This window comes from Otolemur garnettii, unplaced genomic scaffold (genome assembly GCF_000181295.1).
Source record: "Otolemur garnettii isolate 467f Iridium unplaced genomic scaffold, OtoGar3 scaffold00031, whole genome shotgun sequence".
Taxonomy (NCBI): Eukaryota; Metazoa; Chordata; class Mammalia; order Primates; family Galagidae; genus Otolemur; species Otolemur garnettii.
The window spans coordinates 6,326,776-6,340,833 of NW_003852426.1; the positions used below are offsets into that span (position 1 = coordinate 6,326,776).

The following is a 14,058-nucleotide window of genomic DNA, read 5'->3' on the forward strand; positions in this document are numbered from 1 at the left end:
CACCTTAGGTGTATGTGGCTGGCGCCTTAGCCACTTGAGCCACAGGTGCTGAGCCATAAGTATTATAACAGTACATATGATGGTCTAGGTATCAGAGAAATCTCACTATAATCAAAATTTTCTGAATTTCCCAATTCATACTGAGAAGCAAATAATCCAAAACATACAAATAAAAAAACAAAGCAAAATGAAAACTGTTCAACCTGTGGCCGAGAGGAAGAAAAAAGACGACTAATTATGGGATGGAGCACAGATACGGAATATTTAGATCCTGGCTCACAGGAGATGCTCTTTACCTTATCGCAGCATTCAACAGCTTTGGTGTATTCTCTGAGCTTCAGGTAGCACATGGCCAGGTTCAGAAAGGCAGCCAGTAGGAAAGATTCTGAAGCTTTGGACTCCTTTTCTGACAAACCATATTCCATCTCTAACCAGGATACTATCTTCCCGTACTGAATCACCGCCTGCATGTACTTGCCTCCCTAGAAGGAAAAAGCTAGTAATTACTTGCACTTGGCTCCTCAGGGGGTGCAAAAGACAAGCAGATCCTCAAAAGAAACAGCCCCTCAGTAGGGAAAAACCACTCTGAGTAGGGATGGTTTCTTTCTGCCTTTGGCAGTTTCATAGGCCTGTGAGTTGGCTCAGGACAGCGCACTGGCACTGTCTAATGCTATTCTCCCAGCGTCACCCTCCCGTCCCCGCAGCAGGTGTGCACCGAGGCTTTTGGGTTACATTCTTTGGTGCTAATGGTCATTGGTCTTTCAAGAGGAAGTGAGAAGTGTTAGGCTGTGCCACTAGTTTAAGTGAAGAGGAAGTTTCTTTTTCCTTCTGATGTGCAGCATTGCACAGTCAGTGCTATATATCTAGCAAGTGCCAATCCCAAACACAGCAAATCTTATCTCAATGAGTCTCTGTTGCAACTATTAAACTCTGTCATTTTTGGTGCAAAAGCACCTCTAGACACTATCTAAGTAAATGAGTATGGCTGTGTCTTGGTAAAACTTTACTCACAGCAACAGGCAGTGGGTCGCATTTGCCTCAAATGCTGTCATTTGTTGACCCCTGATCTACAGGCGATGGGAATATAAATAGTTGACGATAGCCTCCAACATGAATAACAACTACAAAACCTCATAATCACACAGATGTGTCAGTCACATCAGTGTGACTATGTGAGAAAAATCTTTTTCCTATTCATAGTTTTGTTCTCTTATCTGATCAGTAGGATATGAATAATCGAATCATCACATAACTCATTATGTATGTGTGTGTGTGTGTGCATACATCTATGCTGTATACAAGAAACTCTGGAGTTGAAACGACGTGTTCACATTTTAGATAAATGAAAGGATGGAGTGATAGCTGGTAAATACACAAATACAGTGGAGTCCTGGAGAAGGCTCTCCTTTGCCAGATAAGCTCAAAACACAGATGACACATCCTACCAGATGGTAGAAGAGCAGCCAGAGCCATCAGGACGTCTAACCAAGGAGCAGTGTGAAGACCATGTCACTAGGATTACCATCATCGAAGCCGTGAATGCATCTCATTGCAGACTTGTCTTTCCCCATATGGGAGGCCAACCTTTACCCAGTGACTTTGAGTAAGAAGAGAAAAATTAAAGAGCAAATCTAAGAGAATGTTCCTGTTATACAAAACTTCAAGTGGTGGTGTAAGAAATGAGCTCCACAGAAAGGAAGCCTTGTTGTCTATTTTTTGGTGATGAAGATAGGGTAGACCTGTTTAATTGGAGGGCCTGTGTCCGAATGAGGGCTAAGCTACATCCTCTGAATATCCTACTCCACACAGTATTTGTTTAGGAAAAGGGGAAGACTCACAGAGCTTTCAGTTTTGTTGCAAGAAAGCAATGCAAAAGGATTTTGGGATGCTATGAACAAGGAGGACACTAAAGTCAAAGTCTGTTACCCTTTCTGCCTCAGAAATTTGTGATACAGGTTATTTGTAAGAATATGAAACCAAAACTCTTTATTATACATGTTGAAATTCTGGGGTTTTTTTAGACAGGGTATCACATACTCTGTTGATCAGAGTGGTGATGGCGGCATGATCATAGCTCACTGCAGCCTCGAACTCTTAGGCCAGCGGTTCTCAACCTGTGGGTTGCAACCCCTTTGGGGGTTGAACAACCCTTTCACAGGGGTCGCCTAAGACCATCCTGCATATCAGATATTTACATTACGATTCATAACAGTAGCAAAATTGCAGTTATGAAGTAGCAATGAAAATAATTTTATGGCTGGGGGTCACCACAACATGAGGAACTGTACCAAAGGGTCGCAGCATTAGGAAGGCTGAGAACCCTTGTCTTAGGCTCAAGTGATCTGCATGCTTTACCCTCCTAAGTAGCTGGGACTATAGGTATGTATCAACCCGGATCAGTGCTGAAATTCTTGAGGAAATTTACACTTGCTATAGACTGAATTGTGTCCTCAACACTAAATTCATATGTTAAGTCCTAACCCCCAATGTGATGGTATTTGGAGATGGGGCCTTTTGGGAGGAAATTTGGTTTAGATGAGGTCATGAGGGTGAGGCCCTCCTGATGGGATTAGAGTCCTTTTAAGAAAAGACATACCAGACTATTGAAGGTTTTTCTTTTATTCCATATAAAATGAAGTACTAGTTTTTCCAGATCTTTAAAGTATGACAGAGGTGTTTTAATAGCAGTTGCATTAAATCTGTAAATTGCTTTGGGTAGTATGGACATTTTAACAATGCTGATTCTTCCCAGCCATGAGCATGGTATGTTTTTCCATTTATTGACATCTTCAGCTATTTCTTTTCTCAAAGTTTCATAGTTCTCTTTTTTTTTTTTTTTTTTTTTTGAGACAGAGCCTCAAGCTGTCCCCCTGGGTAGAGTGCTATGGCATTATAGCTCACAGCAACCTCCAACTCCTGGGCTCAAGCGAGTCTCCTGCCTCTGCCTCCCAAGTAGCTGGGACCACAGGCGCCCGCCACAACGCCCGGCTATTTTTTGGTTGCAGCCGTTATTGTTGTTTGGCAGGTCCGGGCTGGGGATTCGAACCTGCCACCTTAGGTGTACGTGGCTGGCGCCTTAGCCGGTTGAGCTATAGGCGCCGAGCCTCATAGTTCTCTTTATAGAGACCTTTCACATCCTTTGTTAGGTACAATCCCACATATTTCATTTTCTTTGGCACTACTGTAAAGGGAATAGAGTCCATGACTGTTTTTTTCAGCTTGACTATTGTTGGTATATATGAATGCTACTGATTTGTGAGTATTGATTTTGTATCCTGAGATGCTGCTGTATTCCTTGATCACCTCTAAGAGTTTTGTGGTTGAGTTCCTGGGGTTTTCCAGGTATATGATCATATCATCTGCAAAAAGTGAAAGTTTGATCTCCTCTGACCCTATATGGTTACCCTTGATCGCTTTCTCTTGCCTAACTACAATGGCTAAGGCTTCCATTACAATGTTAAAAAGCAGTGGAGACAGTGGGCATCCTTGCCTGTTCCTGATATGAGTGGAAATGATTTCACTTTTACTCCATTCAATACGATATTGGCTGTGGGTTTGCTGTAGATGGCCTCTATCAGTTTAAGAAATGTTCCTTCTATACCTATTTTCTTAAGTGTTCTGATCAGAAAAGGATGCTGGATATTATCAAAAGCTTTTTCTGTATCAATTGAGAGGATCATGTGGTCTTTGTTTTTTAATTTGTTTATGAGATATTACTCAGAAATAAAAACAAATCAGGTAGAATCACTCTACTAGACTTCAGATTATACTATAAATCTATAGTGATCAAAACAGCATGGTATTGGCACAAAAATAGAGAAGTAGATGTATGGAATAGAATTGAGAACCAAGAGATGAACCCAGGCACTTATCATCATTTGATCTTTGATAAGCCTATCAAAAATTTAAATTTGGGGAAAGACTACCTATTTAACAAATGGTGCTGGGAGAATTGGCTGGCAACTTGTAGAAATGAAACTGGACCCACACCTTTTACCTCTAACAAAAATTGACTCTCACTGGATAAAAGACTTAAACCTAAGACATAAAACCATAAAGATTCTTGGAAAGAGTGCAGGAGAAACACTTGAAGAAATTGGTCTGGGAGAAAACTTTATGAGGAAGACCCCCAGGGCAATTGAAGCAATACCAAAGATACATTACTGGGATCTGATCAAATTAAAAATTTTTTGCACTGCCAAGAACACAGTAAGTAAAGCAAGCAGACTGCCCTCAGAATGGGAGAGGATATTTGCAGGTTACATTTCTGACAAAGGTCTGATAACCAGAAACCCCAGAGAACTCAAACTTATTAATAAGAAAAGAACAAGTGATCCCATTTCACTATGGGCAAGAGACCTGAACAGAAGCTTCTCCAAAGAGAGGCACATGGGATACAGACACATGAAAAAATGCTCATCTTCTTTAATCATCAGAGAAATGCAAATCAAAACCACTTTGAGATACCATCTAACTCCAGTGAGAGTAGACCACATCACAAAATCCTAAAACTACAGATGTTGGTGTGGATGTGGAGAAAAAGGAACACTTTTGCACTGCTGGTGGGAATGCAAGCTAGTATGTTCCTTTTGGAAAGAAGTTTGGAAAACACTCAGGGATCTAAAAATTGACCTGCCATTGGATCCTGCAATTCCTCTACTAGGAGTATATCCACAAGACCAAGAATCACTTTGCAAAAAAGATATTTGCACCAGATTATTAATTGCAGCTCAATTCATAATAGCCAAGTCATGGAAGAAGCCCAAGTGCCCACTGACCCATGAATGGATTAATAAATTGTGGTATATGTATACCATGGAATACTATGCAGCCTTAAAAAAGGATGAAGCCTTTACCTCTTTTAGGTTTACATGGAAAGATCTGGAACATATTATCCTGAGTAAAATGTCTCAAGAATGGAAGAAAAAGTATCCAATGGACTCAGTACTTCTATGAAACCTACTTATATTTACTCACACTTTCTTATGAAAGATAGAACACAACCATAGCCCAGGATGAAGGAGAGAAATGGAGTGGGAAGGGAGGGAGGGGGAAGGTTTGACAGAGGGAGGGTAAAAGGTGGGACCACACCTATGGAGCATATGACAAGGGTACAAGTCAAATCTGTGAACATAGATGTTTTGGCACAATAATCAAGTAAATGAGGTGAGAGCTATTTTGATTGGTTTAATGTAACCAAGTCAGATTGTATTAAAACTGTACTTCAGATATGCATGAATGTATTCATGATCTGTGTGTATTTGACTTAATAAAATTAAAAAAAAAAAAAAAGAGAGACACCAGAGAGTTGCTTGCTCTCTCTCTCTCCAACTAAACTCACCTGAGGAAAGCTCATGTGAGGACACAGCAGGAGGGCGCTGTAAGCAACCCAAGGAGAGGTCCTCACAAGACACTGATCCTGCTGACACCTTGGTCTTAGACTCCAGCCTCCAGAAATAAATCCCTATTGTTTAAGCCACCCAGTCTATGGCATTTTGCTATAGCAGCTTGAGCTAAGATAGTATTTACATTTTGTCATAGTCTCCCACTCCTTTCTGGGACACTACAAAAAAATAAGAATAAGGTCCTCACCAGTTTCATTATTTTTTTTTCTGTTGTTGTCTTTTCACTTGCTGGCTTGTGATCTCTTTGAGGACAGGCAGCATGTCTTATCTCTTTTGGAATATCCAGTATTTAACACAAAAAGGCCCCTTAATACAGGTTTGCTGAGTAAATATTAGAGTCAAAGGAATACAATTGTGGAATCAAAACCTTTTTTATCACTAGCAGCAAAAATGGACATGTAGGTAGAAATGAAAGATATCATTTCATTCTGATCAGGTGAGAAGGACTGGCATTTCCCTGTCCTGCCCGCCTTCATTTTCTCTCTTCTCCTCATCCATGTGTAATGTACCCATTAACTTTTCTGATTATCTCCTAACTATTGTTGTAGAGAAAGAAAAAAAAAGACACAGGTAGGACAAAGACCTAGATCTTAGCACTTCAGTCAGTTCTGAATAATCAGAATGGTAGAAAGCTATGGTTTCTAAAAATACGAATACTAGACTTAATAGTTCCTTTATATTCACAGAAAATTTGAATTTCTGGAAAGCTCGATCATATACATCATCTGTAATTTTATTTAGCCTTCAACTTACAATGATCAGAAGTCTTTGTTTTGTGGTATTCCTGCTTCTGAGGTACTAAATTCTTAACTGGGGGTGATTCTGCCCCCCGAGGGACATTTGGCAATGTTTTTAGTTATCACAACTGGGAAGAGGGGTGCTGCTGGCTTCTATTGAGCAGAGGCCAGCCATGCTGCGGAACATTGTCCTACAATGCACAGGACAGCCCCACAACAAAGAACTATCTGGCTCCTAAACAAGCTGGAGTTGAAAAATCTTGGGTTGAAAGAATGAAGGAAGAAGAAAAAAGGGTACGCTCTTCTTAGGAGTACTTTTTAAAAGCCCAAACCCTTGAGTCACAGATGGCTAAGTCATATTAGTGGTGTCTTGGTTCAGCAAGGGTTGTCAAAACATAGTAAAGCCTGGTTTGTCTGAAAAGGGTTCCATGGTTGAATGATTTCTGTTAACTAGCTTGCTTTAGAAATGCTGCCTTCTTCCCAAGAAAATCGCAAGGGGGCGCAAGAACCCCACTTCTCTGCAGTGTACTCAGCATTATTGACAGTTGCCAAATCAGAAAAAAGAGAAACACTAACCAGGTGTGAAGTTAATGAGACTGTTCTACAGAACACTATCTATGAGGGCAACATCGTGTGTGTTTAACTGGCTTGCACAATGACTGGCAGATTATCATGTTGTTACCTGTGCTTAATAATTATTTTCAGAGCCAAAATGACGGGTTTCCTCTTATTTTTCTTCTCATTAGTGTTAAATGGTTGAAGTGAGGATTTTATAATCTAAACAGCAAAATCATTCCCATTTAAAAGCTGAGTACAGCTCACTTCTAGTAAGGAGAGAGATTTTACCACTTTGGTATAAACCAAACACAGGTCAATGGAAACCAATGGCATGAAATATAGATTTTTTAGTTCAGCCCATCTCTGCACTCACCCACACATCTGGACTCTGTGCATGTGTAACAAGGTGCCAAGTCAAATACCCTGGAACGACAAGGCCTGGGAGGGCAGTGTAGCAGATCAAAACCTGCCCTGGTCTAAAAGGGAAGGGAACGTGTGCAGGAAACTATCTTCCAACCATTTTAAAGTCTTACAACTAACGCTAGGATCACTGCTGGGATCTTTTACCTATAATTATAAAGGTGCCTCCAGGGATGTTTTTAGTGGTACAAAATGTTCAGAGACATTCTGGGAGAAAAGTCTTAGGTCAGTGGTTTTGAACCTTTCATTAATTTTTCCCCAATGGACTAATGTTTTGAAAGATTTTTGTCTATCAAATTCCATGTTAAAAATAATTTGTTCCATATGTGTGACTGCTGATCCAGATTTTATCCAAAGATCAGTAATTTTAAGAAGGTTCATAATATTATGAAATACACAAATCTTTGTTGCAGTTGTAATACTAATAAGCAACAAAGTTAAGTAACTGTACAGACACTTGAACACTGCTTTCTGCTACTGATCATCATTCTGGCCATCCGTCTGTATATAACCAGGACACATCTATGTGATACGTGGCTTCATAACATCATTTCATTACCAATAAAGTTCTCTCAAGTTCTGTGTCATCAGCTACCAGAGCTTCTGAATAGCTAAACTGTTTCAGTTTTACTGCCCTGAGTTGCTGTAATTCTAGTCAAATGCCAAAAATCTCAAGCCCTTCTTAACTGTTATATTCTATTTAGAAGTTTTGGGAAATGTATAAAATATAGTTAAAGACTTTTATGGACTTCAGGAACATAAGAAACACTGTTCAGGACCTATGGTCATAAGGGATTTTATAGACATTTTTCTTTTTTATTCCAGTGCATTGTGTACTTGGGTATGCAAATAAATAACCCATTTAGAATCTTACTTAAATAGTTTAGAAGTATCCAATATACCTTAATTAGAATTAAAAAAAAATCAAACTTGCTCTTCAAAATTTGGAAATCCATAGAAACTTAGGGCTGGGAGAACATGGGGATCATTGAGTTTAACTTTCTCACTTTTCGCATGAAAATACAGAAGAACCTCCATAGCTGACCACCTCCTTACATTCACTACCCCCTTAAGTTGACTTAGTTTTCATAACACTGGACATCACAACCAGTACATAGGCCTACTTCCTTATGCTGACCATTCTGTATATTGACTAGTTTGTTAACAGTCCTTTGGGTGGTCAACTTACAGAGGTTCTGTTGTATAATTTTTTTTTTTTTTTTTTGGCCAGGGCTGGGTTTGAACCCGCCACCTCCGGTATGTGGGACCAGTGCCCTATTCACTAAGCCACATGGGCTATCCATTTATTTTTTTTTTTTTTGAGACAGAGTCTCAAGCTGTCACCCTGGGTAGAGTACTATGACGTCATAGCTCACAGCAACCTCCAACTTGAGCTTGAGTGATCCTTTTGCTTCAGTTTTTCTACTTTTAGTAGAGATGAGGGTCTTGCTTTTGCTCAGGCTGGTCTCGAACTCATGAGCTTAGGCAATCCACCCTTGGTCTCTCAAAGTGCTATGATTACAGGTGTGAGCCTTTTTTTTTTTTTTTTTGGTGAGACAGAGTCTCTCTCTGTTGTCCAGGCTAGAGTGCCGTGGCATCAGCCTAGCTCATAGTAACCTTAAACTCCTGGGCTCAAGAGACCCTCCTGTCTCAGCTTCTTGAGTAGCTGGGGCTACAGGTATCCACCACAACATCTGGCTAACTTTTCTATTTTTTAGTAGAGATAAAGTCTTGCTCTTGCTCAGGCTGGTTTTGAATTTCTGAAATCAAGTGATCTTCCTGCCTTGGCCTCCCAGAGTGCTAGGATGAGCTATATAACCTTTTTGGATCTTAAATGACTTTTAGTTATTTGAAAAGCCATAAATCCCAGTTTTTCCAATTTCCAATGCTTTCTGGCGATCCATGCAATATTTTAGTGTATATAATAATTAATGATAAATAAATAAGTAGAAGTATATAAATAATTATGTATTATCTAAATCATCAATTTCAATTTTGTCTAATTACTACCTACAATAAATAGTATGTTCTAATTTGCAATCTGGTATCTACTCTAACACAACTAAACAAGTTTTAAGCAACAAAACTTATTCTTACAACATATTGGAATATACTTCCACGAAATTGATTTTATGACTCAATGGTGAGTCTTAGGTCAAAGTTCAAAAAACAAAGACCATACATTTTGCCCTCTAGCTGTGCTGATTTTATGTTGATTATATATTCTCACATGATTCTCTAGTTGTTTCATTTGGGTTAACATTGCCATGTTTACAACCTCCTAATGAGGTTACAGTAGATGCCCAGTAAAGACTTGTTAAAAGTATGGCTTAGCACCTGTAGCTCAGGGGCTAGGGTGCCAGCCACATACCCAGAGCTGGAGGGTTCGAATCTAGCCTGGGCCTGCCAAACAACAATGACAATTACAACCAAAAAATAGCCAGGCACTGTAGTGGGTGCCTGTAGTCCCAGCTACTTGAGAGGCTGAGGCAAGAGAATCGCTTAAGCCCAAGAGTTTGAGGTTGCTGTGAGCTGTGACATCAGGGCACTCTACCAAAGGTGACAAAGTGAGACTCTGTCTCAAAAAAAAGACTTGTTAAAGTACATTTATGCATCTCTGCTCTCTATTGCCGAATTTAACATTACCTTATTTCTGTTCATGGATTGCAGTGGCAGAAAAGAAAAAAGGAAAGAAGCTTGATAAAACTCCCATTTTCCCCCTTATTCTCATCAAACCTTTTCCACTTAACATGGAGAAGCCATCTGTTTGGGGGTGAGGCAGCAATGGCTGTTCTGATTACAACTGAACAAAATGATGTTGCTTTTTTTTTCTTACATCTGGGGGTTTAAGATCAAAGTGAGAAGGCTGGGAGTGGTGGCTCAGACCTGTAATCCTAGCACTCAGTGAGGCCAAGTGGACGGATTGCCTGAGCTCAGGAGTTTGAGACCAGCCTGAGCAAGAGCGAGACCCCTGTCTCTAAGAACAGCCAGGCGTTGTGGCGAGCACCTGTAGTTCTAGCTACTCAGGAGGCTGAGGCAAGAGAATCGCTTGAGCTCAGGAGTTTGAGGTTGCTGTGAGTTATGAATAGGGCGACAAAGTGAGACATTGTCCCCCGGCCAAAAAAAAAAAAAAAAAAAAAGATCTAAGTAAGAAAATATCACACTCCTAGATGCTACAAGAAAGGGTCTTTGAGAAGAAATCTATGATGAGTATTATTCAAGAATTTCTCAAGATTCCTCACAAAAGCAAGTGTGCAGGGATCATCTTGACCGTAAGAAGCCCTGAGTCCTCTCTTCCTGCTGGTTTCTCTTCCCTTTTGTCATGTGCCCTGGAGACTACTCCAAAACAATGGGAAGGAAAATGATGGGAAACAGACCCCTAGGAAGCCCTTTACTTGCTAACAATGTTTCTATTAACTCCACAAATACTCAGTGAGTGCTAACTAAATCCCAAGAAGGATATTTTATTTATTTTTATTATTATTAATTTTTGAGACAGTGTCTCAAGCTGTCCCCCTGGGTAGAGTGCCATAGCATCATAGCTCACAGCAACCTCTAACTCCTCGGCTTAAGCGATTCTCCTGTCTCCACCTCCCAGGTAGCTGGGACTACAGGTGCCCGCCACAACGCCCAGCTATTTTTTGGTTGCAGCCGTCATTGTTGTTTGGCTGGCCTGGGCTGGATTCAAAATCGCCAGCTCAGATGTATGTGGTTGGCGCCTTAGCTGCTTGAGCCACAGGTGCCGAGCCCAAGCAAGATATTTTAGACGTTGAATGATACTGTGATGAGTGGGCAAGCCAGACCTGGTCTGCCTTCGTGGAAGGGTATGATCTAGCATAGAATGTATAGCTGGGAGTGGTGGCTCACGCTTGTAATCCTAACACTCTGGAGAGCAAGGCAGGTGGATTGCTCAAGCTCACAGGTTTAAGACCAGGCTGAGCCAGTGTGAATCTCTGTCTCTAAAAATAGCCAGGCGTTGTGGTGGGCACCTGTAGTCCCAGCTACCTGGGAGGCCGAGGCAAGAGAATCACTTGAGCCCAAGAGTTTGAGGTTTCTGTGAGTTGTGATGCCACAGCACTTTACCGAGGGCGACAGAGTGAGACTCTGTCTCAAAAAAAAAAAAAAAAATAGAATTTATAAAAGTGGTATTTGTATTCTTCTTTTTTCCCCACACTAATTCTTTTCTCACAGTTCTTACACTGAAAGATAGACTTGTAAAAATTCTGGCTTATTTTTACCAAGAAGGACGTTGATAGCATTCAGAGTATGGAATATCAGCACAATTCAGTGACACTTGAGTAAATTCCCTTAGGTGGAAAAGATTGTGCAGGGACTCACACACCTTGAAGTATAAGGTTCCCTTCTCTTTGACAATGGCAGCCTGCTCCAATTTTTCTTTGGTATCCATCTCCCAAGATTCTTTGGCCTGTGTGTAAATTTGTGACAACAGTTAGATGAACAGGGAAGGAAAAGCATCAGTTGACGTCATTAGAACAAGCAGGAGCTACTTCTAGTGTATGCTCAAAACTAAAAACACTCTTGCTGTTGAGATTGTGCATCACTGCCGATTTACTACCAGGCTAATTCTTTTTGTGTTGTTTTAAGAACTCAACTTTCCATGATGACCAAGCTGTAGCTTGATATACGCTGCTCAAGAGGGAGGGCAAGGCAAAAACACAGGAAGCTGAGCACTGTTAAAAGTGCATCTTGAGAATTATAAGGTGAAACTACACAAAGCTAGGGCCTTGTATTTTCCTCTTACAGATCTTGCTAAGTTGTTTTTCTCAAGCCTCAGTTTTTCAACTCTAAAATGGGAACACTATTGTAATCAAATCATAGCTGCATATTCACATAGAATTTTCTTTTCTTTTTCTTTTTCTTTTTTTTTTTTTGAGACAGAGCCTCAAGCTGTCCCCCTGGGTAGAGTGCCGTGGCATTACAGCTCACAGTAACCTCCAACTCCTGGGCTCAAGCGAGTCTCCTGCCTCCGCCTCCCAAGTAGCTGGGACCACAGGCGCCCGCCTCAATGCCCGGCTATTTTTTGGTTGCAGTTGTCATTGTTGTTTGGCAGGCCCAAGCTGGATTCGAACCCACTAGCTCTGGTGTATGTGGCTGGCACCTTAGCTGCTTGAGCTACATGCACCAAGCCTCACATAGAATTTTCAAATTTCAGGTCAAGTGGTTCTCTTGCTACTCTAAAATAACCAGACATACTAAAGCCTCCAAACTGTATCAACTTGAAGATGTATACTTGGGGAATTTCAAGTCAAACGTATAATTAGAGGGTAAAGCTCATGCAATGATATCACTTCAGAGCCATAAATAAATGATAGCATTATTGTCTGCTAGTCTGTAGTATGATTATTATTAGTCTTCTTCATGAAAGATACAAATCTAGAAATAACTGAATTGATATATATATATATATATATTTACAGCTGGTTTTAGAAGGATCATAAAGAACCAAGAGAACCACCTGGGATCCTTTAGGGAAAGTGACAGTGGGTGTGTGGTCAGCGCTATTTATTGCATATGAATGAGGAAGTTTAAGTAGGTAACTATAAAATTCTATTCAAAAGACAATTAGTATGTATTCCCAGTGTAATAGTCCTCCTCACCCTCTTTTTTTTTTTGTCAAGACAGAGTTCTACCCTATGCCCTGAGTAGCTCACTGCAATCTCAGACTTGGGCTGTGGGCATCCTGCTGCCTCAGCCTCTAAAGCTGCTGGGATTACAGGCACCTGGCTGGGTTTTTCTAGTTTTTTCATAAGTTGGGGTCTCACTCGCCCTCAAGCCCCACCCCTCTGCCTTTTTAAAAGTGAATAATGAGAGGGTTACTAGTCTTTCTGGCAACCCATGTTGCTTCTTAATGTATCAATAATTATTTGGCAACAATGTAGCTCAATTATTCAAAAACCTGGTTACACTCTGATCCTGGGTTTTGGCACCAATCCCCTGATCTAGTTCACAAGGGCCCTTTGTAATTTTTATGGGCTTCAGTCTTTATGGAGGATAAATATATTCCTAAGACTATAGGGCAGAGAATTTAATCACATTGCCTCCAACATCACATACCTTCCCGTGGTTTCAAATATACCATGCAGCACTGCATGAATGTACTCTTGGAGTGATGACAGGGCACAGGTATGTTGTTACATGCCACAGTGAGATGTTCCTAAATAAGCAGGATCCACTGGACCATGGGGGGGGAGGGGCAAGGGGTTACTTTATAGAAATGGAAATAGAGCCTCATGCTTGTAATCCCAGTTTTGGGGGAGGCTGAGGCCAGGAGTTCAAAACCAGCCTGGGCAACATAGTGAGATACTGTCTCTATAAAGAATAAAAAAATTAACCAGGCATAGTGGTGCACTCCTGTGGTCCCAGAGACTTGAGAGGGTGAGGCAGAGAGATCACTTGAGCCCAGGATTTCAAGGTGGCTACAGTGAGCTATGATCACACCACTGCACTCTAGGCCTGGGCAATGGAAGAAAGGAAATAGGAAAGTTAAAAGTCTAAACAACCAGCTCGGCGCCTGTGGCTCAAGCGGCTAAGGCACCAGCTACATACACCTAAGGTGGCAGGTTCAAATCCAGCCCGGGCCCACCAAACAACAATGACGGCTGCAACCAAAAAATAGCCAGGCGTTGTGGCGGGTGCCTGTGGTCCCAGCTACTTGGGAGGCAGAGGCAGGAGACTCGCTTGAGCCCAGGAGTTGGAGGTTGCTGTGAGCTGTAATGCCACAGCACTCTACCCAGGGGGATAGCGTGAGGCTCTGTCTCAAAAAAAAAAAAAAGAAAGTCTAAACAACCACATGCTAAAGATTACTTGTCCCTTATGAGAAAAACATAATATGCTATGAAGACAGCATAAAGAATCAGTGCTGAGCTAGCGGGCCTTCAGAAAAGGTTACTGGGCTCGGCGCCTATAGCTCAACCGGC

At 41.1% G+C, this 14,058-nt stretch overlaps 1 protein-coding gene across 5 annotated transcripts in view; it reads right to left on the reverse strand.

The window, feature by feature from the left end:
* FKBP5 (FK506 binding protein 5) overlaps positions 1-14,058 on the reverse strand; it is a 114,791-nt gene that overhangs the window by 5,831 nt on the left and 94,902 nt on the right. For all 5 annotated transcript variants that reach the window (XM_003789130.2, XM_023512806.1, XM_023512807.1 and 2 more), the window contains exons 8-9: positions 11,463-11,546; positions 297-482 (exon numbers count right to left, since the gene is read on the reverse strand). In XM_003789130.2, coding sequence (XP_003789178.1) covers positions 297-482; positions 11,463-11,546 — 270 coding nt within the window. The remainder of the gene's footprint in view (positions 1-296; positions 483-11,462; positions 11,547-14,058) is intronic.